Genomic DNA, 26,495 nt, shown 5'->3' with positions numbered 1-26,495 from the left:
CTACTTTTTTATCCTCTTCACAAAGTCCTTTGAAGTGCAGAAGTGTTTAATTTTGAGGAGGTCCCATTTATCCATTTTTTCTTTAGTTGATTTTGTAAGGTTTAAGAGACTCCCACCCACTAAAAGGTCTTGTAGATACCACATAGGAGTTTAGGAACTGTCTAGGAGTTTAAGGAACTGTCTCTTATGTTTAAGTCTTTGCTCCCTTTTGAGTTGATACTTATATAGGCAGTGAAATAGAGGTCCTCTTTCATTATTCTGATTATGTGTATCCAGGTCTCCCAGCACCATTTGTTGAAAAGACTGTTCTGTCCCAGAAAAGTAGAGTTGGTAGGCTTATCAAAAATCAGTTGACTGTAGAGGTGCTGGTCCATTTTTGAACTCTCAGTTTGATTCCAATGATCAATGTATCTCTCTCTACGCCAATACCATGCTGTGTTGACCACTGTAGCTTTGTAATTCACTTCAGGGTCAGGAAGCATGAGACCTCCAGCTTCACTTTTCTTTTTCAGGATGTTTTGCGCTGTTTGGGACTCTGTTCACTTCCAAATAAATTTGGTAATTGGCTTTTCTATTTCTGTAAAGTAGGCTCTTGGAATTTATATTTCTATGGCTTTGAATCTGTAAATCAATTTGGGTAGAATTGACAAGTTCGTGATGTTTAGTCTTCCAATCCGTGAACATGGAATGCCCTTTCATTTGTTTAGGTCTGTCTTGATTTCTTTTAGTAGTGCCTTTTAGTTTTCTGAATATAGATCCTTTACATTCTTGGATAGATTAATTCCTAAATGTTTGAATCTTTCTGTTGCTATTGTAAATAGAATTTTTTCCTTGATTCCTCCTCAGCTTGCTCATTACTAGTGTATAGAAATGCTACTGATTTTTGCATGTTGATTTTGTATCCTGCCACTTTGTTGAACTCATTTATTAGCTCTAAAAGCTTTGTTGTAGATATTTTGGTATATTCTTTTTTTTTTTAAGTTTCATTTTTAAAGATTTATTAAAAAGATTTATCTTTTTTTAAAGATTTATTTTATTTATTTCTCCCCACCCCTTCATTGTTTACACTTGCTGTGACCATCGTCTTCATTTCTTTAGGAGACGTGTATTTCGTCTTGTGTCTCTTGTTGCGTCATCTTGTGTCAGCTTGCAGTGCCTGTTCGTCATGCCGGCTTGCCGTCTTCTTTAGGGGACACCAGGAACCCAACCAGGGACCTCCATGTGGTAGGCCCACACAGAGAACTGACACAACAATATGATGCAACAAAAAGAAACACAGATCCCTGTGCCCCTGACAACATCAGAAGCGGAGCGGACAAAAGCACAACACAGCAAATAGACACAGAGAACAGACAACGGGTGGGAAGGGAAGGGGAGAGAAATAAATCTTTTTTTAAAAAAGATAAAGTCATCTGCAAATAGTGAGAGTTTTACTTCCTCTTTTTCAATTTTGGTGCCTTTATTTCTTTGTCTAATTGCTCTAGCTAGAACTTCTAGCATAATGTTGAATAACAGTGGGTATCCTTGTCTTTTTACTGATCTTAGAGGGGAAAATTTCAGTGTCTCCCCATTGTGTATGATATTGACTATGGGTTTTTAAGTTTTTTTATTTTTTATTTTTTAAATTTCTCTCCCCTCCCCTCTCCCCGCCCCCAGTTGTCTGTTCTCTGTGTCTATTTGCTGCATGTTCTTCTTTGCCCGCCTCTGTTGTTGTCAGCGGCACGGGAATCTGTGTTTCTTTTTTGTTGCATCATCTTGTTCTGTCAGCTCTCCGTGTGTGTAGCGCCATTCCTGGGCAGGCTGAACTTTCTTTTGCGCTGGCCATCTCTCCTTACAGGATGCACTCCCTGCACATGGGGCTCCCCTACACGGGGGGCACCTCTGCATGGCACGGCACTCCTTGCACACATCAGCACTGCGCGTGGGCCAACTCCACATGGGTCAGGGAGGCCCGGGGTTTGAACCGCGGACCTCCCATGTTGTAGACGGACGCCCTAACCACTGGGCCAAGTCTGCTTCCTTATGGGTTTTTTATATATGTCCTTTATTATGTTGAGTAGCTTGCCTTCTATACCTATCTTTTGAAGGGCTTTTATCAGGAAAGGATGCTGGATTTTGTCAGATACTTTTTCTGCATCAGTTGAGATGATCATGTGGTTTTTTTCCCCTTCAATTTGTTAATGTTTTATTTTATGTTGAACCACTCTTGGATACCAGGAATTAACCCACTTGATTGTGCTGTATATTCTTTTAATACAGAGGTTCTTAGCCTTTTTTGTTCCACAGACCCTTTTGCCAGTCACTTGAAAACCAAAGACCCCTTACTAAAGCCATGCTGTATGGTATATTATTTAATATATCACTCCCACATTGACACATCCCCACAAGAATAATTTTTTTTAAGATTTATTTTTTTATTTTCTTTATAATTCGCTCCCCTGCCAACAGTTCACTCATCTGTCTGCTCATTGTTTGCTCACCTTCTCCAGAAGGCCCCGGGAACCAAACCTGGGACCTCCTGCATGAGAGGCAAGTGCTCAACAGCCTGAGCTACATCCACTCCCCATGGGCTACAGCATCTGCTGGGCTTGTGGCATCTAGCTCCTCACGATGGGAGGCAGTGTCAATTTTTTGCTAATTCTCCAAATGCTTAATAGAATTCATATGTGAGGCCATCTGGTTTTGCACTTTTCTTTGTTGGGAGATTTTTGATGACTCATTCAATCTCTTTGAATATGATTGGTTTATTGAGTTCCTGTATTTCTTGTAGAGTCAGTGTAGGTTGTTTATGTATTTCTAGGAATTTGTCCAGTTTTATTTAGGTTGTATAATTTCAGTCTTCTTAAATTTATTGAGAACTGTGTTGTGGCCCAACATGTAGTTTATCCTGGAGAAAGATCCATGAGCACTTTGGAAAAATGTATAACCTGCTGATTTGGGGTGCAAAATCTGTATATGTCTGTCAGGTCTAGCTCATTTATCATATTCAAGTTCTCTGTTTTCTTGTTGACCTTCTGTCTAGTTCTATCTATTGATGTGAGTGGCATGTTGTAATCTCCAACCATTATTATAGAGATGTCTATTTCTCCCTTTAGTTTTGCCAGAGTTTGCCTCGTATTTTGGGGTACCCTAGTTAAGTGCATATATTTATTACCTTTACTTTTTTCTGATTGATTGTCCCTTTTATTAATATATAATGGCCTTCTGCATTTCTTACCACTTTTTACGTTAAAAGTCTGTTTTGTCTGACACCAGTATAGCTAGCCCTCCCCTCTTGGTTACCGTTTGCGTGAAATATATTTTTCCAACCTAACAGTTTCAGTCTCTTTGCATCCTTGCTTCTAAGGTGAGTTTCCTGCAGATAGCGGATGGATAGCTCATGTTTTCTTATCCATTCTGTCAGCCAATGTCTTTTGATTGGGGAGTTTAATCCATTAGCATTCAATGTTATTACTGTAAAGGCATTACTTATTTCAGCCATTTTGTCCTTTGGCTTTCATATGTCATATCTTATTTTTGTCAATCTTTTTACCTTTTGGTTACCCTTTCTTCACTTCTACACCCACCTCCAAGTCTCTCCCTCTTGACTTGTCTTTTCTGGCTGCAGTATTCCCTTTAGTGTTTCCTGCAGTGCTGGATTCTTGTTTATAAACTCTCCTAGTGTCTGTTTATTTGTGAATATTTTAAACTCACTGTCATATTTGAAGGACAGTTTTGCCAGATAAAGAATGGCAGTTTTTATCTTTCAGTACCTTAATTATATCAACACTGCCTTCTTGTTGCCATGGTTTCTGAAGAGAAGTCCATACTTAATCTTACTGAATTTGCCTTTTATGTGATTTTCACCCTTGCTGCTTTTAGAATTTTTTCTTTATCTTTGGCATTGGGCATGCTGAATATTACATGTCTTGGAGTAGGTAGGTCTGTTTGGATTTATTCAAGGGCCTTGGGTAGGGTGACAGTAAAGGCACCTGCTTGCCTCCTTTATTTTTCACTTCTTATGCACTCTTCTGGTCTGGCCAGCAGATGGTGCTCTTTGGCAGATACTCGGTTCAGACCCCAGATGCTAGGGGTGGAAGCATTCAGTGTAACTCTTTGGGCAGGGGGCAGGGGGTACAGAAGAAATGTCCTAATGCCTGGCTAGGCCTCACAAACTTTCTCAGAAGCTATTCTCCTCCCTTGGCAAGCCACACCCTCCCTCTGCCTCCTCAGCAGCCAGCCCAGGGCAGTAGGGAGCATGATTGAGAAAGCTCATTGCTGGCTCTCAGGGCAAACCATGTAGCAGTCCCACCCAGTCTGGGAGTGTGTGACCTATCTGATGAAGCAGACTACGTTTGTTGGCCAAAATTTGAATTTGTTGTAGGCTGTGTTCCTCCCTCTCCTCTTTCTTGGAGAAGAGGGCTCCTGCAACCACCTCAGTTTGCATACTGCAGTCCATAGCCATGGTAGTCTGGAGACTGCATTCCTCTCTGAAGGTGTGAGGATGGTTGCCTGCTGCTGGTTTTGCAGCTTTACTCTTGGAATTTTCAGTCAGCTGAGATTCCTTTCCTTCGTTCCTCTCTCTTTGTCTTGAGCCCCACAGCAGCCCTCCAGACAGTGCGCACCTGACCTCTAGCTATTTTTCTGGAATAGAAGTGATCCCTCTGCTTGTCAATCCTCCACCTTCAAAACCTTAAACCCAACTCATGGAAAACAGCAGTAGCAGTCACTTTTGGCAAACCCCATGTCTAGAATCTAGACATGTATCTAGACATTCCCGTTTATATTCAGGAAAGCCAGCCGAACTGAGTATGGTTAGGACACAGCCCAGCAGTAATTGGAATCCAAGTCAGTTTTCTGTCATTTGTTGTAAAAACTTTTTATTTTGAATTACTGTAGAGTCACAAGAAGTTGCAAAAAAAAAAAAAAAAAAAATGTACAGGGAGGTTTTGTCTGTTAGCACAGTTTTCCTGAATGGTATCACACTATACCATTCTATAGAACACTGTAAAACTGTAGAACACTGTAAAAGCCAGGAAATTGACTTGGTTGGTATAATCCACATAGAGTATTCCTTTTTATCAGTTCTATGTACAATATGATTTTAAGATTATGAGGTATTCTGTTTTATGGATGAAATACAGTTACCAAAGAAATCCTCTACAGTTGGGTGTTCATTTACGTGAATTACAGCAGTGTTTTTATTGTTGCCTTTTATCACACTTGTCAAAGTGATAGTCTCTGGGTAAAAGTAATATTTTGTATTCAACTATTCCTACCTGTCCTTTGCACATTTTCTGTGTTTGGCAAGTATCTTAGTAATTTTTAATATTAATACCATTATTGACAGCATGATGGGTAATCTCCTAGCCTTTTCTATGTTTTTACATGCCTTGTATTTATCTATACAAGTGACTTTATGTATTTGTTAACATAAATTATAAAACCAAGGGCTTATGGTTTTTCAACTTAATTTTGTTGAAACCAAACAGTATGACTTTGAGCACTTTCCACATTAGTGTACATAGGCCTTTTTTTTTTTTTTTTAAGGTTTATTTATCCCCCTGCCTCTGTCCATTCACTGTACATTCTTCTATGCCTGCTTGTCTTCTCTTTAGGTGGCACTGGAAACCGATCCTGGGACCTTTCAGAGTGGGAGAGAGGTGCTCAGTCTCTTGCACCACCTCAGCTCCCTGGTCTGCTGCATCTCTTATTGTCTCTCCTCTTTGTCTCTTTTTGGTGCATTATCTTGCTGTACCAGCTCTCCACTTGGGCCAGCACTCCACTCGGGCCAGCTTGCCACATGGGCCAGCTTGCCTTCACCAGGAGGCCCCAAGAATCGAATCCTGGACCTCCCATATGGTATATGGGAGCCCAGTTGCTTGAACCACATCCACTTCCTGGCCTGTTAATTTTTTTTAACTGTTAAATTTTCCATGTTAAAAGATAAAACCATTCCCCTATAGATGGACATTTCGGTGGTTTTCAGTTTTTCACTCTTGGGATCAGTGCTGCAATATATGATATGTCTCCTTGTGTACATGGCTTTCACTCTTAATGGCCTTTAGGTGTATATTCTTAACTAGGCTGGTGAAATGTGTAAATATGCCCATGAGTACTACTTTTCTATATTTCATAGACCTTACACGGTGATTATTCTTGATACCATTAGCAAGGGACATATCAGATGTAGGGGTGGTTAGTATGCTCCTGAAAGGCATCTGTTAATGGTTCAGGTTTATTTTTATTTTTATTATTAAATGTATAATGAAATAGCACACATCATCAGTAAAAGGTAAGTTTGGGTGCATAATCCCCCAGTATTGGATGCTTACTTATAAGTTAAATATGTATGACATAATATATTTTGTATATTAAATATTAGCCTTAATCTCTTATAATGAAGAGATTAACCTGGGGCCTTCCAGGTTTTTTTTTTTTGTTTTTAATGTAAGATTTTTTTTTTTTCCTCTCCCCTTCCCCCTCCACCCCTGTCCTGGTTGTCTGTTCTCTGTGTCTGTTTGCTGCGTCGTCTTTGTCCGCTTGTGTTGTTGTCAGCGGCATGGGAATCTGTGTTTCTTTTTGTTGCATCATCTTGCTGTGTCAGCTCTCTGTGTGTGCAGCACCATTCCTGGGCAGGCTGTACTTTCTTTCGCGCTGGGCGGCTCTCCTTGTGGGGTGCACTCCTTGCGTGTGGGGCTCCCCTACACAGGGGACACCCCTGCGTGGCACACCACTCCTCGTGCGCATCAGCACTGCACATGGGCCAGCTCCACATGGGTCAAGGAGGCCCGGGGTTTGAACCGTGGACCTCCCATGTGGTAGACGAATGCCCTAACCACTGGGCCGAGTCCACTTCCTGGGGCCTTCCAATATTTAAGTAGCTTTTTACTTTTGCAGCAGTGCCCATGTTATGAGCCAGGCCTCTCTAGTGTACTCATATTCTTTTCTATCTAGATGAATGTACATATGTGTATCTAGATGGATGTACACATGTAACCTAAGAGCCAATAAGACACACCCGCAGATGACTTCTGTTTGAAAGTGCACATTTTAAGGAATTGAGGGTTCTGTTGATACCTTCCATTTCACAGTAGGGGTGATCAGCTTTAAGTAGAGGTAATAAGTTGCAAGGTTGATTTCTTGATGGATAAGTGTCTTTGGTGCTGGCGGGAATAAAGCTTGTAATGGATTTGAGTTTTGCCATTTCATGCTTAGTAATAACAGGGGTAGTGATTTCTTCAAGCCACTTTTGCAGCATTATTTTGAGTGATGTTATCTCTGCATGTTTTTTCAGCCTTTCCAAAGTGACATAGTGTGCAGTTACACTGTCCTTTAATTAATTATCTTTTTATTTAATTTAGCCAGAGTGGATTTTGTTGTTTGCAGCTAAGAATATTAACTGGTAAAACTCTCTAGTTCCTTTGCTAAAATGCTTTTGGTACAGCAAGTACTGTTTGCATGTTCATATGGTATCAAAATTATCGATTCTAGTTGATCTTCTAGCATATTAGAAGGGCAAATAGTTACTAAAAATTATCTCCTTTTCTGCATATATGCCTCTACTGTTTCATTCATAAAGACAATTGAGAGTCTACTCCTTGTTTGGTTTATGTTAATAGTCAAAATATAAAGGAAAATCTGGTTTCTGCCTTCCTTGAGCCCTCTGCCTTGTTGGGAAAAACACATATTTGAATAAACTCTTAAAGTGCAGTGGTAACAACATAGAGGTATACAGAGATAACGAGAGGGAAGGATGAAGCATTGACCCAAATACATTAAATTCAATGCCCAAGGTGTGTAGAAACTGTAAGACATTTTGATAATTAGGAGTTATATTTTTAAAGATGAAGAAACTGGGGCCTATGATTGCATAATTATTGGATGGCAGAATAGGAACTAAAGTTAAAGTGATTCCGAATTGGTAATCTCTTTAGGCAGACATTTAGTAAAAGAAGAACAAATACCTTCCTGAAGAGCGTATTTAAACAATCTTCAAAAATTCCTTCTAAAAAAAATTGCAAGGAAAATGACTTAAAGTATAAATCATAAATCTGGGACATTAAAAAAAAAAAAGTCCCTATGAGCATGATTTAGCAGAAATAGCAAATCACAAAAATCAAACCTTCAAATACTGCAGATATTGGAATTATCAGATATAGAATATAAAAGTAAATGTTTAGTATGCTTAAAAGGAAGGAGATACTGAAGAGGATGATCAAGAAACAAAATGATCAGATAGATTTGGGGAAAAAAACAAAAGGAACTTTAAGAAATGAGAAATAAAAGTACATTTAGAAACAGTGAACAAGTTGAATAGCATCTTAGAAACAGCTGAAGAGAGAATTGGAGAGTTGGAAGAAAGATCTTAAGAAATTACTCAGATGCAACTAGAGGTTAAGGTATGGGTCATAGAATGAAGCAGTGTGGCCTAGTTTATTGGAATTGCAAAAGGGAGACAATATTTGAAGAGATAATGGCTGAATTTTTTACAGAATTGATGAGAGGCACGTTATATACAGAGTCCAGTGAATTCCAAGTAGACTACATAAAGAATTCCATTCTTTAAGGTGCTTAAAGGGGGGCATCTGGCACAGGCCAGGCTTCTAGGGAGTGTCTTGAGTGCTCATCTTGTCATAGTGTGTTATACCATTGGTTGGAGACCCATACAGTGAGTGGGAAGGTATACCCCCATCCTGAGGAGGCCTGATGTTCTCAAACATAGGGAAGGGTGTCTCTCAAGAGAATTGCTGGCTCCCATTGGGGGAGGACAGTCTAGTCTGTCAAGCTCTCAGCATTGTTGCAAGTATCTGTGGGTCTTGTCCTTCAAGCAGCAAAGCTTGATTGTCACTGTGGGCCCTAAGGGGAAGGGGGGAGAGAGGAATAGGATAGATGGAAGCAGGGGTAACTGGGGGTCAATGCAAGTGTTCCACAAGATCATACAGTGATGGATATAGGACATGTTAAATTTTACCAGAAATTTATAAAAGTGTATAGTCTAAAATGTAAACCATAATGTAACCAAAAATTCAGAAAAGTGTACAGTCTAATGTAAAACCATAATTAAACCAAAATAGAATCATGTTTGGTAGCTATGCTTCAATATCTGTACATCAGCTGTACAGATCTATAAATGAACAGAATGTATATAACTTGAACATATAAAAAGATCATTGCTGGGGAAGGGGGAAAGGGTTTGATGTTGGATACATGGGAGTCCCCTATATTATATATGTGACTTTACTGTGATCTAAAACATTTTGGAAGACAAAAAGTAAAAAAAAAAAAAAAAAAAAAGGATGCAGACACTGAGGAAGGAATGAAAGAAATTGCCTTGCCACTGTACATACAGGGCAATACCTATTACAGTGATGAAAGGCAAAACGTCAAAAACACAGTTTTATAATATTTTTCATTTTTTAATACCTCAATTTATTTTTTACTGTAGTTTTTCTAAATTAGTGTGTATTCTATTTCTAGTCTTCAGACCTATCATTACTATTTCATTTTCCTACTAATTGAATTTGGCAATATATTAGGCTTCATTTTTGAAGAAGTTTTGGATCACAGAGGAGTTCAACTATGGCAAGGGAGGAACACTGGTGGGGACAATTGGTTGGGAGGGAGTTCTCCAGGGCATGTATATAGGGTATATAAAAATGTTCGGATATTTGTTGGGTATTTTTCATAGTAGTTAGAGTTACAAACAACTGAGGGAGTGCCGGGTTCCTAGCCAGGGGAGCTCTGTCACGTTCCCCAATGGAATAGCAACAATCCCCCAAGTGCAAGGGCAAAGACTAGTGAAGAAGGATGGTCCAGTGATAAGCCCTTGATACTGATGACTCTGCTTATGAGCCTGTGTGCCTGAAATTTCAACTAGGTCTAGAGCTGCAGGGTGCCTTAAGAGTTACCTCCTGAGAACCTCCATTTTGCTCAAATGTGGCCACTTTCTAAGCCAAACTCAGCATGTAAATGCATTACCTTCCAGCATGGGACATGACTCCTGGGGATGAGCCTCCCTGGTGCCGAGGGATTACTACCAATCACCAGTTTATGATCAAACTAGAAAAAGACCTTGAATAAAAGGGAGAGATGGTAAAGACAAATGAGTTTATATGGCTAAGAGACTTCAAAAAGAGTTGGGAGGTCATCAGAGGGATCACGTTTACGCATGTCTCATCAGGATCCCAGAGACAGCCAAAGTAGATACAGTCCCAGGTACTGGTGCTCCTGAGGGCTACGAAGACACACAGGCTCAACGGTCATGGCAGATGGCTGTGGAGTTCAGTGCCTTGTCAGTGGGCCCTACTCTGGAATTTGTGGTCCTGAGTGTGATGGAGTTGGACTCAGATGTGACCTTTCTACATGTCTCTTCTGTCACTTTTACTGAACCTGTGGTTGGCACTGAGATTGGTATATACTCAGGAGACTTGAATCTCTGGACTGGGCATATGCCGTCTGGGTCCTGAGCCTCAGCAGGGTGCAGCTCCTACTCTCCAATTTGTTGGGCTTACCCAAGTCAGCTAACGGAGGTGAAGCGGATCAACCACCACACCAGGGAACCAAGAGTGCCTACAACTGCAAGCAGGAGAACTGCATCCATCAACCATGTGGGTTCTAAGCCCCTTCTCAATTTAGAGGTGGAGTGGACATCACCATCCCAGGGTCTACAAGTTGAAGGAATAAAATATGGGTTAGAGTGGACTTACTGGTATTCTACTATAGAACTCTTATGACTCTAGCAATGGAAGAAATTGTATCATTGATGTGGAGATAGTGGCCATGGTAGTTGCTGAGGGGAGGGGGAGGGAAGAAGAGATGTGATGTGGGGGCATTTTCAGGACTTGGAGTTGTCCTGAATGATATTGCAGGGACAGATGCTGGACATTATATATCCTGCTGTAACTCCCTGAATGTACTGGAGGTGAGTGTAAACTACAATGTAAACTGTAATCCGTGCAGTGCAGCAGTGCTCCAAAATGTGTTCACCAAATGCAATGAATATGCCACAATGATGAAAGAGGTTGTTAATGTGGGAGGAGTGGGGGTGGGGTGGGGGGTTATATGGGAACCTCTTATATTTTTTAATGTAACATTTCTCCTGATCTTTGTATCATTTTGAAAAAGGACAATTTAAAAATAAATAATAATAAAATTCCGTACTCAGATTCATGAGAGCAAAACTGCAAAATACCATTGACGGGGATTAGGAATAACAGCTCTACTGATAGCTGATTTCTTATCAGCAATAGTGTAAATAGTGGAATATTTTTAATCTTGTTTGGGGAGGAATGCCTAGTCAGAATTCTTTATATACAAGGATAGAGAGTAAAATTAAAGTATATTTTTAGAGAAACCACAATTTGAAAGAATTTACTGCCAATAAACTATCACTAAAATATTCAGAGTGATGTCCTTCAGGAACAATGAAAAAAATTGTAGAAGATATGCTCTAGATGCAAAAAAAGAATCAAAGAATGATTAATATGTTTGCAAATTTAAGTGCAGATTAAATGGTATGAAACTATTAGGTTGGTTCAGAAGTAACTGCAGTTTTACATTGTTGAAATTTTCTGTTTTGACATTGGCATACATTCTTAAATGTTCTTTTACACATCATTTTAAAGTGTATTTCTTTGTTTTTTTGGCTAATACTTAATTACTTGCTGTTTATATTTATTTTAGAATATGGAAATGATGTTAGACAAAAAGCAAATTCGTGCAGTTTTCTTTTTTGAGTTCATAATGGGTCGTAAAGCAGTGGAGACAACTTGCAGCATCAACACATTTGGCCCAGGAACTGCTAACAAACATGTAGTGCAGTGGTGGTTCAAGAAGTTTTGCAGAGGAGATGAGAGCCTTGAAGATGAGGAGTGTAGTGGTCGGTTATCAGAAGTTGACAATGACCAATTGAAAGCCATCATCAAAGCTGATCCTCTTAAAGTACACAAGATATTGCTAAAGAACTCAGTGTCACCAATTCTTGGGTTGTTTGGCCTTTGAAGCAAATTGGAAAGGTGAAAAGGCTCGATAAGTGGGTGCCTCCTGAGCTGACTGAAAAATTTAAAAACCACCATTTTGTAGTCTTCTCTTATTCTGCGCAACAACAAACCATTTCTTCATCAGATTATAATGTGTGAAAAAAGTTGATTTTATATGACAACTGGCAATGACCAACTCAGTGGTTGTACCGAGAAGAAGCTCCAAAGCACCTCCCAAAGCCAAACTTGTACCAAAAAAAGGTCTTGGTCACTGTTTGGTGGTCTGCAGCTGGTCTGATCCACTACAGCTTTCTGAATCCTTGTGAAACCGTTACATCTGAGATGTATGCTCAGCAAATCGATGAGATGCTCCAAAAACGGCAACACCTGCAGCTGGCATTGGTCTACAGAAAGGGCCTATTTCTCCACTACAGTGCCCGACTGCATGTTGTACAACCAGTGCTTCAAAAGTTAAACGAGTTGGGCTACGAAGTTTTGCCTTATCCACCGTATTCACCTCTCGCCAATCAATTACCATGTCTTCAGGCATCTATACAGCGTTATGCAGGGAAAATGCTTCCACAACCAGCAGGATGCAGAAAATGCTTTCTAAGAGTTTGTTGAATCCTGAAGCACAATTTTTACACTACATTGGCAAAAATATGTGGGCTGTAATGGTTCCTGTTTTGATTAATAAAGATGTGTTTGAGCCTAGTTACTGTGATTTAAAATTCACAGTCCAAAACTGCAGTTCCTTTTGCACCAACCTAATAAAGTAAATTGTCTCTAAAACATAAAATAATCTTTGTGGTTTTTTAAAAAGATTTATTTATTTATTTCTCCCCCCCGCCCGACCCCGGTTATCTGTTCTCTGTGTCTATTTGCTGCATCTTCTTTGTCTGTTTCTGTTGTTGTCAGTGGCACGGGAATCTGTGTTTCTTTTGGTTGCGTCATCTTGTTGTGTCAGCTCTCCGTGTGTGCGGCGCCATTCCTGGGCAGGGTGCACTTTCTTTCGCGCTGGGCGGCTCTCCTTATGGGGCGCACTCCTTGCGCGTGGGGCTCCCCTACACTGGGGACACTCCCGTGTGGCACAGCACTCCTTGTGCACATCAGCACTGCGCATGGGCCGGCTCCACATGGGTCAAGGAGGCCTGGGGTTTGAACCACAGACCTCCCATGTGGTAGACGGACGCCCTAACCACTGGGCCAAGTCCACCGCCCTAATCTTTGGTTTTAATGTACTAGACACACTGGTGCTCTGGTTTGAAAAATCCCTGATAGATGTGACTTTCTTATTTTAAGTTTCATACTTTAAATGACTCAATTGTAATACAATATTTTAATGGAATGTTTTATAAGTAAAAAGATCCATGGTCTGGTTATTTTAACAGTCATGTTCCCTTCCAGTCCATATCCGTATGCTTGTGTACTGTTTTTGTTTTTTTGTTGTTTTTAAGATTTATTTTATTTTCACCGCCCCCTCATTGTTTGAGCTTCCTGTGTGCTATGCCTTTAGGAGGCACTGGAAACTGAACCTGGGACCCCAAATGTGGGAGGGAGGCACCTAAACACTTGTGCCACCTCCATTCCCTGCTTTGATGTGTCTCGTTGTTTTTCCTTCTTGTGTCTCTTGTTGCGTCAGTTTGTTGTGTCAGTTTGCTGCCGTCAGTTTGCTGTGCCTGCTTATCATGTCAGCTTGCTGTCCTACTTGTTTTCTTTAGGAGATACCAGGAACCTCTGCTCCCTGCTTAGTTGTGTCTCTCATTATATTTTTCTTCTTGTGTCTCTTGTTGTGTCAGCTTGCCATCCCTGCTCATCATGCTGGCTCACCGTCTTCTTTAGGAAGCACCGGGAACCGAACCACAGACCTCTCGTGTGGTAGGCAGGAGCTCAGTTGCCTGCGCCTCATCCACTTCCCTGCTTGTGCACTTTTACAGTTGTAATACTTTGAGCACTTTGACAATTGTAATACTCTTGAGTTGTAATCATTGTGTAGTTAATATTCTGTTCTGGAGTCAGGCTACCTGGGTAAGAGTCCTGACTTCACACATAATCATTTTTTGTCACTTGGGTATATTTCTCTGTACCTGTACAATATATATATATAATGGATGTAATCTGTTAAAGACCATGAAAGTACTTATTTTAATGGATTGCATGAAGATATAGATGAAATGATACGTGTAAAGGATTTCTTAGATTACCCACAGAAATGCTAACACATTTGCCTCTGTTATTGTGGTGGTTATGCTTTTTTCATTCCATTATGTGAAAATATTTTTCCAGTTTGATATTTTCCATGTTTCATTTGTCTTAAGAAGCACATATTTGCACATTTTAACTTCTGTGAAAGTTGGGATCTTAGAATATTTTATGTGTCATACTTTTATAAACAGCTTTTAAAAACAAATTTGTGATTTTATTAGTAACCCTTTACATTGTATAAAATGTGGTAATGTGTCTTTATAATTTTGAATGGCTGTGTAATTTATAATTATTTTTAAAATATACTTTATTTTCCTATTTGTGTGCATATATGTTTACTTTTTCTGGAATTTATTTTTATATTCTTGGCACTTAATTCTCAAGGGCTTTTTCTAATCAAAGTATATAACTTTTATATCTTCTGTCACATTTGCAAGTTATTTTTCTTGTCTTGTTTTCCTTATTTTTAGGGTTTTTTTTTTTTGCAAAGTTTTGTATTCTGTAGTCATTTATCTCTTGTGATTTTTATCAAAGCTTATTTTCATTCCATTAATAGTTTACATTTAACTTTCAGCTTCCTTTGCAGTGATTTTTTTTTTTTTTTTAATTCCTTCTGGTGACTTTGAGGTAATGGATCATTGTGTGGTATACTTTTGAGAGTAAGATATAAGAATTGTCTTCCATTAAAAACCAACATGATTATAAAAAGGGTTATAGGTTTAAAGCGTTAATGTAATTTAATTCTTAAGGCGTTGAAAAATTGAAACTCAGATGAGTTAAATTTTACCAAGATTACACACCATTTTGAATTCAGTTGTGATTAACTACCTTAAAATAACTATTTTGTTTTACTGAAGCCATATACAACTCATGTACTAGTAGATATGTGACCCTCTCACTTTCATTTTCAGGACTAGAGCTTATTCGTTAAATGCGTTTTTTTTTTTAATCCCCCTCCCTTGTGTCTTTTTGCGTGCTGTGTCCATTCGCTGTGTATTCTTCTGTGTCTGTATTTATTTATTTTTATTTCCCCTCCCCCCTTGTGGCTTGCTTGCTGTCTGCTGTGTCCATTTGCTGCATGCTCTTCTGTGTTTTTGATTGTCTCCCTTTTTTGTTGTTGTTGTGTCACCTTGCTGAGTCAGCTCTCTGCAACGCTTGAGGGCTGGGTGGCCCTCAGTGGCATCTGCAGGCAAGCCAGCCTTCACAAGGAGGCCCTGGGTTGCGAACCCAGGGCTTCCCATGTGCTAAACAGGAGCCCAACTGATTGAGCCACAGCCATTTCTCTGTTAAATGCATTTTAAACTCTTTTGCTGTATTTCTCAAAATTTGAAGTTTGATTTCTCCTGCTGAGAGCTGCAGTCTCACTCTCTGCCATTTTCTTGGATAGGGACATAAGTGGTAATTCTTAGAATTGAGGAGAGGGAGGAAAAGAGTATGTAGATAGGTTTCCCTTTATTAACAGTGCTTAATATTGAATTAAATACTGTTTCCGTGGCATGACAAGAGGGCTAGGCTGTCTTCATAGTTCTGTTTTGCCATCATTCAGAGATCAAGCTGCACCTAAATTCACAAATTAAACTCATCAATTAATTCACCTCTAGAACTGTGACCTACCAAGGCAAGGTAGGGTGGTAGGAGAATACTACCCTTGTGCAGGCAGTAAGGATGTGATTGTCCATAGAGAATTTTTAAAACTCATAATAGAACTGACTAAAAGTCATGTGCTTTTCATTATCTCATGCCTGGCAATACTAAAGTGTCAGTGATAAAATACTTCCCACTATCATCACCATTTCAAGGCCCAGCCATTGCTTCCAAGATGTGAATGAATCATGTCATAGAAAAAGATGAAGTTTCTAGTCTTCCTTTCTCCTAGAGTTGGTTTCAAAACCTTTCCTTTCAGTTGGCACAAGGAAGTAATAATAATAATAATAAATATACAGCAAGCAGCATGTAAATGAAATTGTTTCATAGGTTCATACATGTCTTATAAGTTGTATTGTGTGGAAACTCACGCGAAGAAACTCAAGTCAATTTATTGGAAGTGGACAGGAAAATTTCATGGGACACAATTGTAGGATGTACAGTTAGTCCTCCCAGAAGCTGAATATTCAGCATCTTTCTTGGGGCTCTGCAGTTCTGTGCAATCCGGGGCCTGCTTTGGTTGGCCGTATTTGGGTATTGATGATCTTAAAGGTTGATTTTGTTTTGTTTTGTTTTGTTTTTATTAACCCCCTGAGCAAGGGCCAGTGGTAGGAACCCCCTCCAGGTAGATAGAATTTTACAGCCTCCTGATAAATGACTCAGTGTGTGCCAGTTATCTTTCATGAAAGCTGAACTAGTATCTGCAGGTCATAAGCTTCAGTTAATTCCCTGCCCTTTGGATCCACCTTCTGGTGCTTGCCATGCAGGGCAGGGGCCTAGGACTGGGAAGACAATCCAAAGTAACTTCCTGGAGAAAGTGTGAACTTTTTGAAGGGTCATTATTGCACTTAAAAAGGCCTGTTTGGTGAGATGAGTGTGAGAAGAGTATTTGTACATTCCACCCCTCTTCCACTTTCTTTCTTCGTTTCTACATCTTTTTTTTTTTTTACCATGCCTTTTTACTGTTTTGTTTTTCTTTATTGTCTTTTAAATGTTACATTAAAAAAATATGAGGTCCCCATATACCCCCCACCCCACCCCTCCCACATCAACAACCTCTTCCATCCACTGTACCTGGCGAATACATTCTGGAGCACCATTGTACCACATGGACAGTGGTCCACATTGTAGTCCACACTCCCCCAGTCCACCTAGTGGGCCACGACAGGCCACACGATGTCCAGCATCCATTCCTGGGGCACTACCCAGGACAACTCCAAATCCTGAAAATGCCCCCACACCATATCTCTTCTTCCATCTGCCTACCATCAGCAGCCACCATGGCCACCCTCTCCACATCACTACTACAATTTCTTCCCTTACTAGTCACCATAGTTCCCCAGCAGAACATCAGTAAGTCCCTCTAATCTATACTCTATTTCTCCATCCTGTGGACCCTGGGGTGGTTATGTCCAGTCCCCCCTCTTCATCAAGAGGAGGCTTAGATTCCACATGGATGATGGATGCAATTCTCCTGCTTGCAGCTGTAGGCACTCTTGGGTCCCTGGTGTGGTGGTTGACCCTCTTCACTTCCCTGTCAGCTGGCCAGGGTAAGTCCATGAAACCAGAGGGTAGGAGCTGCAAGTCTACTGAGGCCCAGGGTCTGGCCATCCCATGGACAGTTCAGAGATTCAGGTCTCCTGAGTATACACCAACCCCAACGCCAGCCATGGGTCCAGTAAAAGTAACAGAAGAGGCATGTGTAGAAAGGTCATATCTGAGTCCAACTCCATCACACTCAGGAACACAAACTCCAAAGTAGGGCCAACTGACATGGCCCTAAACTCCAGAGCCATCCGCCATGACCATAGAACCTGTGGGTCTCTGCAGCCCTCAGGAGAACTAGCACCTGGGTTTCTATCTACCTTGGCTGTCTCTCTCTCCACCTTTTTTATATTATTCCTTTCTGCCTACACCATTCCATTTCTGCTTTTCATTTCTTTATATGTCTTCAGTTAGGTAATGTATGCAAAAGATTGCTTTAAATGGCAGTGTGTTAAATAGGTTGTGGACATCAAGAATATACAGTCAGGATAAATGGGAAAAGGCATTCCAATATAAAGCAAATTTCTGTTTTTGAGTTGGGATAGAATTTCCAATGATAGAATGATTCAGGAACTCAAAGGTGTTTGTCACAGCTTAGTTGGCAAAAAATTTATATGTACTCTGGACAATTCCTCTTGGTAACTCAAAAATAAACACACACTATTATCAAAGGTACATAAATAGCTAGAATATATTTTTATGACATTTGCAAGTAGGTTAGAATGTTTTTATATTAATAGTATTTATAGGGTTTTTCTTACTGTGTAGGTAGCTAAATTTTATATTAGACATATTTCAGGTTCATCTACTTAAAAAGATTTATATTTTCAACTTGGTCAAAAAAGCTTTAAAAATCTTAATGGGGAAAATGGGATGTGTCACCTTTTATGCAGGGTGGCCTTGGTAAGTTGGTTAACTTGAGAGTTTTTTATTTAATTTTTATTAATCACTTTTATTTTGACATTTTAATAATGTTAAGCTATTTTTTTTTTAATGCACTGACTTTTTAAATGTATAAATCAATCCTTTGATTATTTAGCAGGTAACATCTAAAGGAACCAGTTTAAATCCTAATGCCAAAGTATGGCAAGAAATTCCTGCTGGAAATAGTGATGCCACTCCAGTAACTCATGGAACTGAAAGCTCTTGGCAGGAAACAGCAGCCACATCGGGGTCTCATCCTGAGGGTAAGTCCTAAATATTTCATCAGAACAAATCACATTTTGGTTAATTGTATGGCCAAACCAGTTTATAAAATTTTGGGATACATTCTGTAATTTGATTAATTACATTTATAAATTTATATTGCATAGTTTGTATACAGTTCTCATTTATATTCAGTATGATTGGGTTGTCACTGACTTTATATATAGTGGCTGTGTCTTTGGGTCAGGCATCTAACCCATATAAATAAGTCTTCATAAGTGAGTTTTGAGCTACCATCATTGACTCTGCTAGTTACTCACTGACCTTGGGTAAATGACTTAACTTCTCTGTGCTTATTTCCTCATCTATAAAAGAAATAATAATTATACCTACATAATAGGATTTTCTGAGAATTAGAAGAATAAAGTATGTGGTGCAGTCTCATATATAGATAGCCCTATGCTAAGTGTTAATGTTATTAACAATTTTAGCTTATCCGTAATGGCCTAAACTTATCTCTTAAAAACATAACTCTTAAAACATGGACATTTTCCCAAATGATAGAATTTTTAGAAATTTCATTATGTAATTCATACTGCCCTGGGTTCCTGAACATAGGATTTAAAGAATTCCTATTTACTTTCAGTTTATTTTCTATAATACAGGTAATACAGAGCTTTCAGATGATATGTGTAAGGAATATGAAGTAATGTATTCCTCATCTTGTGAAACCACAAGAAATACTACATGCATTGGAGAATCAACTGATGGAATGATTTTAGGACCAGAAGATCTGAATTATCAAATATATGACGTTTCTGGTAAACTTTATGGTTTTATTTGTAAAATAAGAATTCAGTAGACTAGCTTTTTCCCCCTCATATTTTCTGTATCATTGTTTTGATACCCATATTATCAAGTTCTTTATCTACGGTGCTTACTTACCCTATGACATTGATTAGTTTTCTTAGTTAAAAAGAAACTTGATTTAGTATAATGATATTTGTTACACTGTCTTCAAATACTCCAATATGAAATTTGTAATTAAAAGGAATGTTAACTTTAAGGATTGGATCCTGTTAAAGGAAAGCATAAAACTGAAGGTAACAGGAAAAAAAACAGGCAAAGTGAGACAAAAATTATAACCTTTCAGGATCTAAGTTTCTCAGTCTATTAAGCAGTGATACTACAAGTTCTTTCAATTTCCTGTCACTTGTCAGAGTGAAATGCATTTATGAATAAATGTGAAATTGCAGGGATCAATTTTCAGGAAAAGTTTTAATTAAAAGCATGGGTTCTTGGGAGTGGGTGTTGGTCAGTAGTTGAGTGCCTTGACTGAGGTCCCAGGTTCAATCCCTGGTACCTCCTTAAAAAAAAAAAAAAAAGGAAAAGAAAGAAACTAAAAATGATCCCCACCCCCTGACTACCTGTTAACTATTTCTAAGGGTCTTTGAAAACTAAGTGTAATAGAGAGTGGGGATTTATATTTCTGCTTAAAAGTAGCTCTGCAACTTCAAATTGTCCTCAGTTTCCCTACTTAGCATAAAGGTTTTGGACTAGATTTTTAAGGTCTATTGACTTGTAAATTAATATCTGAAAGGAGGGATACTTCCATATAATAACCTAAGATGTGATGAGTTCTACTCCCTACCTGTGATCATAGTATAACTAAGCATTGATTACTTTTCAGTATAGAGTTGGTTTTAAGTGTTGTGGTAATCAATTAGTAGTAATGAGTTTGTTATTTTTGCATTAAAACGATTCATATATGAATATATGAATGATCATATATGAATATATGTATATATGAATGATCCTATATACATTTTTAATAATTTTTAATAGAGAAGTTATAGGTTTACAGAAAAATGCAAAAAATACATAATTCCCATATGCCACCTTTACCCCCCCAACCCCACTCCCCACATGCAGTTTTCCCTATTAATACATTGCATTAGTGTGGTATCTTTGCTGAAACAATTATTATAATTACATTATTAACTATAGTCTGTAGCTTATATTAGGGTTCACTGTGTAGTACAGTCCTGTTTTAAATTTTTAAAAAATTTTTATTCTAGTAACATACAAACTAAAATTTCCCCCTTTTAACCACATTCAAATATAATTCACTACTGTTTATTACATTCAATGTCAGTCTACTATCACACGATCCATTACAAAAACATTTCCATCACCCCAAACAGAAATTCTCTACCAATTAAACATTAACTCCCTATTCCCTACCCCCACCCTGGACCTTGGTGACCTGTATTCTAGTTTCCGACTCTCTATTTGGTTATTCTATCAGTGACATTACACAACATTCGTACTTTTTTGTCTCTTCACTTAGCATGTCTTCAGGGTTCATCTGTATTGTAGCCTGTATCAGAATTTCATTCCTTTTAACAGTGGAATAATATTCCATTTTATGGTATATACTACGTTTTGCTTATCCAGTTATCTGTTGATGGACACTTCTGTCTTTTGGCTATTGTGATTAATGCCACTGTGAACATCGGTGTGCAAATATCTGTTCGATATTTCCATTCCTTTGGATATATACCTAGAAGTGGGATTGCCAGTCATATGGTAATTCTATATCTAACTTGCCAAAGAACTGCCAAACTGTCTTCAACAGAGGCTGAATCAATTTACATTCTACCACCAATGCATGAGTGTTCTATTTCTCCACACTGTTTTTTAAGATTTATTTTTATTTACTCCCCCTGCACCCCCTCCCCACTTGCCACCTGTGCTCGCTGTTGGCTCTCTCTGTCCATTTGCTGTGCATTCTTCTGTGTCTGCTTGTCTTCTCTTCTTGTCTTCTCTTTAGGAGACATTGGGAACCGATCTTGGGACCTCAAACATGGGAGAGAGGCACTCAATCACTTGAGCCACCTCAGCTCCCTGGTTTGTTGTGTCTCTCATTGTCTTTCCTCTATCTCTTGTTTTTGTTGTTGTGTAAGCTTGTTGTGTCAGCTTGCCAGGTCACCACAGCATGGGCCAGCTCTCCACGGTGTGGGCCAGCTCGTCTTCACCAGGAAGCCCTGGGAACCAAACCCGGGAGACCAGTCACTTGAGCCACATCTGCTTCCCTCCACATTGGTTTTTGTTTGTTTGTTTGTTTTTAAAGATTTGGGTTTTTTTTTTTTATTTATTTCTCTCCCCTTTCCCCCCCCACCCAGTTGTGTGCTCTCTGTGTCCATTCGCTGTGTGTTCCTCCGTGACTGCTTCCATCCTTATTAGCAGCACCAGAAATCTGTGTTTCTTTTTGTTGCGTCATCTTGTTGTGTCAGCTCTCCGTGTGTGCGGCGCCATTCCTGGGCAGGCTGCACTGTCTTTCGCTCTGGGTGGCTCTCCTTACGGGGCACACTCCTTGAGCAGGGGGCTCCTCTACGCAGGGGCACCCCTGCGTGGCAGGGCACTCCTTGTGCACATCAACACTGTGCATGGGCCAGCTCCACACAGATCAGGGAGGCCCGGGGTTTGAACCGTGGACCTCCCATGTGGTAGGCGGACGCCCTATCCATTAGGCCAAGTCCACTTCCCTCCACGTTGTTTTTAACACTATTGATTTTCCATTTATTTAATAGTCACCTTTCTAGTGGGTATGAACTGGTGTCGTATTGTGGTTTTGATTTGCATTTCTCTAATAGCTAATGATGTTGAGCATCTTTTCATGTGCTTTTTTAGCCATTTGTATGTCGTCTTTGGAGAAACGTCCATTGAAGTCTTTGTCCATTTTAAAATTCAGTTATTTGTCTTTTTCTTGTTGAGGTTATGATTTTGTTATGTATTCTAGATTTTAAACCCATATTGGATATGTGGTTTCCAAATACTTTCTTCCATTGACTAAATTGGTTTTTTACTTTCATGATAAAGTCCTTTGATGCAAAAAAAGTTTTATAATTTTTATGAGGTCCCATTTTTCTATTTTTTGTTGCTTGTGCTTTGAGTGTGAAGACTAAGAACCCATAACTTAGCAAAAAGATCCTAGAAGATACTTCCCTGTGTTTTTTCTTCTAGTAGATTTATAGTCCTGAGCTTATATTTAGGTCTTTGTTAACATTTTGAATTAATTTTTGTATATGGTGTGAGATAGCGGTCCTGCTTCATTCTGTTGCATAGTTCTCCCAGCACCATTTGTTGAGAAGACTATTCTTTCACAGTTGAGCAGACACGACAGGCTTGTCAGAGCCCGACTACCATATAGGAGGTCCAGGGTTCAATACCCAAGGCCTCCTGGTGAAGATAAGCTGGCCTACGTGGAGTGCCAGCCAACACAGAGAGCTGACGCAGCAAGATAACGCAACAAAAAGAGACACAGAGGAGAGACAAGAGACTTAGCAGACCAGGGAGCTGGGGTGGCACAAGGGAATGATCACCTCTTTCCCACTCTGGAGGGTCCTGGATCGGGTCCCGGATCGATTCCCGGAGCCGCCTGGGGAGACTACGAGCAAACACAGGAGAGCATGCAGCAAATGGACACAGAGAGTAGGCAACAGAGGGAGGAGGGAAAAATAAATAAATCTTAAAAAGAAAGAATCAATGTTTTGTTTTGTTTTTTTAAGGAGGTACAGGGGATTGAACCCAGAACCTTGTACATGGGAAGCAGGTGCTCATCCACTGAGCTACACCCGCTCCTCAGTGTAGGTTTGATCTGTATTTACTTAATAGCTAATGATGTTGAACATTATTTCATGTGCTTTTTGGCTACTTATATTTCCTTTTTGGAGAAATGTCTATATTTCTATGTCTAATGTCTAAATGTCGACATGGGCTATCAAACCCTTATTGGATACCTTTCTTCCTTTTATAATGTAAGTATTTAGGGCTATAATTTCCCTTTCAGCACTGCCTTCACTGGATCCCATATATTTTGATATATTGTGTTCTCGTTTTCATTCGTCCCAAGATATATTATTTACTGATTCTTCTTGTAATTTCTTCTTTGACCCATTGATTTTTATTTTACTCCAATATATTTGGAGATTTACCGGTTCTCTGCCTGTTACTGATTTCTAGATTTATTCCATTGTGGTCAAAGAAGATTCTTTGTATAATTTCACTGTTTAAAAATTTATTGAGACTTGTTTAGTGACCCAACTGGAGAATGATCCATGTGCACTTGCAAAGAATGTGTATCCTGTTTGGAGTGCATATCTATTCTAGGTGTTCTCTCTATTGATGAAAGTGGTGTATTGTAATCCCAACTATTATTGTAGAGACAACTATTACTCTCTTCAGTTTTGCCAGTGTTTGATTCATGTATTTTGGGGCAACGTGCTTAGGTGCATAAATATTTATGCTAATTTTTTCTTGGTGAATTGCCCGTTTCATTAATATAAACTGTCCTTCTTTGTCTCATAACATTTTTGTATTTAAAGTCTATTTTGTCCAGTATTAGTATAGCTACCCCAGCTCTCAGTTATTATTTACATGGATATCAAGTTCTCCCGGCACCAGTTTTTTAACAGACTTCTGGCCCAGCTGGGAGGCTTTGACAGCCTTGTCAAAAATCACCTGACAGTAGATATGAGGCTCTATTTTTGAGTTCTCAGTTTGGTGTTCCATTGGTCAGTCTGTCTTTATGCTAGTCCCATGCTGTTTTTACCATTATAGCTAAGTAATATGCTTTAAAGTCAGGAAGTGAGAGTCCTCCAATTTTGTTCTTTTTGAGACATCTTTGTCTACTCGGGACCCCTTACCCTATATATAAATTTGATAGTGGCTTTTTCATTTCTCTAAAACAGGCTTTAGAATTTTTATTGGAATTGTGTTGAATCTATAATTCAGTTTGGGTAGAATTGACATCTTAATGATATGTAATCTTCCAATACATGAAAACAGAATGTCTTTCAATTTACTTAGGTCTTCTTTGGTTTCCTTTAGCAGTGTTTTTTAGTTTTCTGAATCCAAGTCCTTTATGTCCTTGGTTAAGTTTATACCTAAATATTTGGTTCTTTTAGTCACTATTGTAAATGGAATTTTTTCTGGACTTTCTCCTTAGGTTGCTTATTAGTAGTGTATAGAAGTGCTACTGATTTTTGCTACTTACCTTGTGTTCCACCACTTTGTTGAGCTCGTCTATTAGTTATAGTAGCTATGTTGTGGATATTCTGGTATTTTCTAGGTATAGAATCATATCATCAGTAAATAGCAAAATTTTACTTCTTTCTTTCCTATTTGGTTGCCTTTTATTTCTTTGTCTAGCCTAACTGCTCTGGCTAGAATTTCTAGCATAATATTGAAAAACAGCGGTGATAGTGGGCATCCTTGTCCTGTTCCTGATCTCAGAGGGAAAGCCTTCAGTCTTTCACCATTGATTACAAAGTTAGCTGTGGGTTTTTCATAAATATACTTTACCATGTTAAGAAAGTTTCCTTCTATCCTATCTTTTGGGGTGTTTTTATCAAGAAAGGATGCTTTATTTTGTCAGATGCCTTTTCTGTGTCAATCAAGGTGATCATGTCGTTTTTCTTCAATTTATTAATGTGGTATATTAACGCTAATTGATTTTCTTGTGTTGAGCCACTCTTGCATACCTGGAATAAAACCCACTTGATCATGGTATATAATATTTCTAATGTACTTTAGCAAGTATTTTGTTGAGTATTTTTGCATCTAAATTCATTAGAGATAGTGGTCCATAAGTTTTTTTTCATAGTCTTTTCTTTTTTTTATTTTAAGTTAGGAGGTCCATGTATATGGATCACTGGCCTTTTTTTTTTTTTTAAGATTTATTTTATTTATTTCTTCCCACCCCCTTGTTGTTTTTTTCACTTACTGTGTCTGTTCGCTACTCTTTAGGAGGCGCAAGGAACCGAACCTGGGACCGCTGTTATGGGAGGGAGGTACCTACTACTTGAGCCATTTCCACTCCCTGCTTTTGTTGTGTCTCTCATTCTGTTTTTCCTTTTGTGTCTCTTTTTGTATCATCTTGTGTCAGCTTGCCACTCCTGCCCATTGCACCAGCTCACCATCTTGCTTGTCCTTTTTAGGAGGCACCGAGAACCTCTGCTCCCTGCTTTGTTGTGTCTCTCATTATGTTTTTTCTTCTTGTGTCTCTTGTTGCATCGTCTTGTTGTGTCAGCTTGCTGCACCAGTCCCTGTCTTGTGAGCGCCAGCTCTCTGTCTTGCTCATCTTCTTTAGGAGGCACTGAGAACCAGACCCGGGACCTCCCATGTGGTAGGGGGGAACTCAGTTGCTTGAGCTATATCTGCTTCTCTATATGTTGTTTTTTGTTTTTTGGCTTCCTGCTTGCTTGGTTTTTGTTTTTTCTTTTTTTTTTTTTCTTTTTTCTTTTTTTTTAAAGATTTATATATTTCTCTCCCCTTCCCCCCCCCCCACCCCGGTTGTCTGTTCTCTGTCTATTTGCTGTGTCTTCTTTGTCTGCTTCTGTTGTTGTCAGCGGCACGGGAATCTGTGTCTCTTCTTGTTGCATCATCTTGCTGCGTCAACTCTCTGTGTGTGTGGCACCATTCTTGGACAGGCTGTACTTTCTTTCACGCTGGGTGGCTCTCCTTACGGGGCGCAATCCTTGCGCGTGGGGCTCCCCTACACGGGGGACACCCCTGCATGGCACAGCCCTCCTTGCGCACATCAGCACTGTGTGTAGGCCAGCTCCACGTGGGTCAAGGAGGCCCAGGGTTTGAACTGCGGACCTCCCATGTGGTAGATGGACGCCCTAACCACTGGGCCATGTCCCCTTCCCTTATTTTATTTGTTATTGTAGTATGTCATTCATACGTGAACACACATAAACAAGTAGTGTATAGTAAAGGTTAAGAAATTACAAAATAAACATACATAACATCACCCAGGGATCTCATACATCACCCATTCACCAACTCTTTTCATTGGTGTGAAACATTTGTTACAAACTATGCAAGAGCATTATCAAAATATTACTGCCAACTATATTCCTTATCTTACATTTGGTATATTTTTCCCCCAACCCATTGTATTTTTTTTTTAATGTATTTTTGTTGCAG

General features: G+C 39.2%; 1 protein-coding gene across 14 annotated transcripts in view; it reads left to right on the top strand.

Moving 5' to 3' along the window:
• Nucleotides 1–26,495, top strand: part of LARP4 (La ribonucleoprotein 4) — a 97,834-nt gene that overhangs the window by 15,234 nt on the left and 56,105 nt on the right. For 9 of the 14 annotated variants that reach the window (XM_058308237.2, XM_058308242.2, XM_004453658.4 and 6 more), the window contains exons 2-3: nucleotides 18,394–18,541; nucleotides 19,166–19,321. In XM_058308237.2, coding sequence (XP_058164220.1) covers nucleotides 18,394–18,541; nucleotides 19,166–19,321 — 304 coding nt within the window. The remainder of the gene's footprint in view (nucleotides 1–18,393; nucleotides 18,542–19,165; nucleotides 19,322–26,495) is intronic. The other 5 variants (XM_058308238.2, XM_058308243.2, XM_058308241.2 and 2 more) reach the window with 1 other exon arrangement.

The sequence above is a fragment of the Dasypus novemcinctus genome, chromosome 12 (assembly GCF_030445035.2).
Source record: "Dasypus novemcinctus isolate mDasNov1 chromosome 12, mDasNov1.1.hap2, whole genome shotgun sequence".
Taxonomy (NCBI): Eukaryota; Metazoa; Chordata; class Mammalia; order Cingulata; family Dasypodidae; genus Dasypus; species Dasypus novemcinctus.
This window is presented reverse-complemented; position numbering and strand designations above follow the sequence as displayed.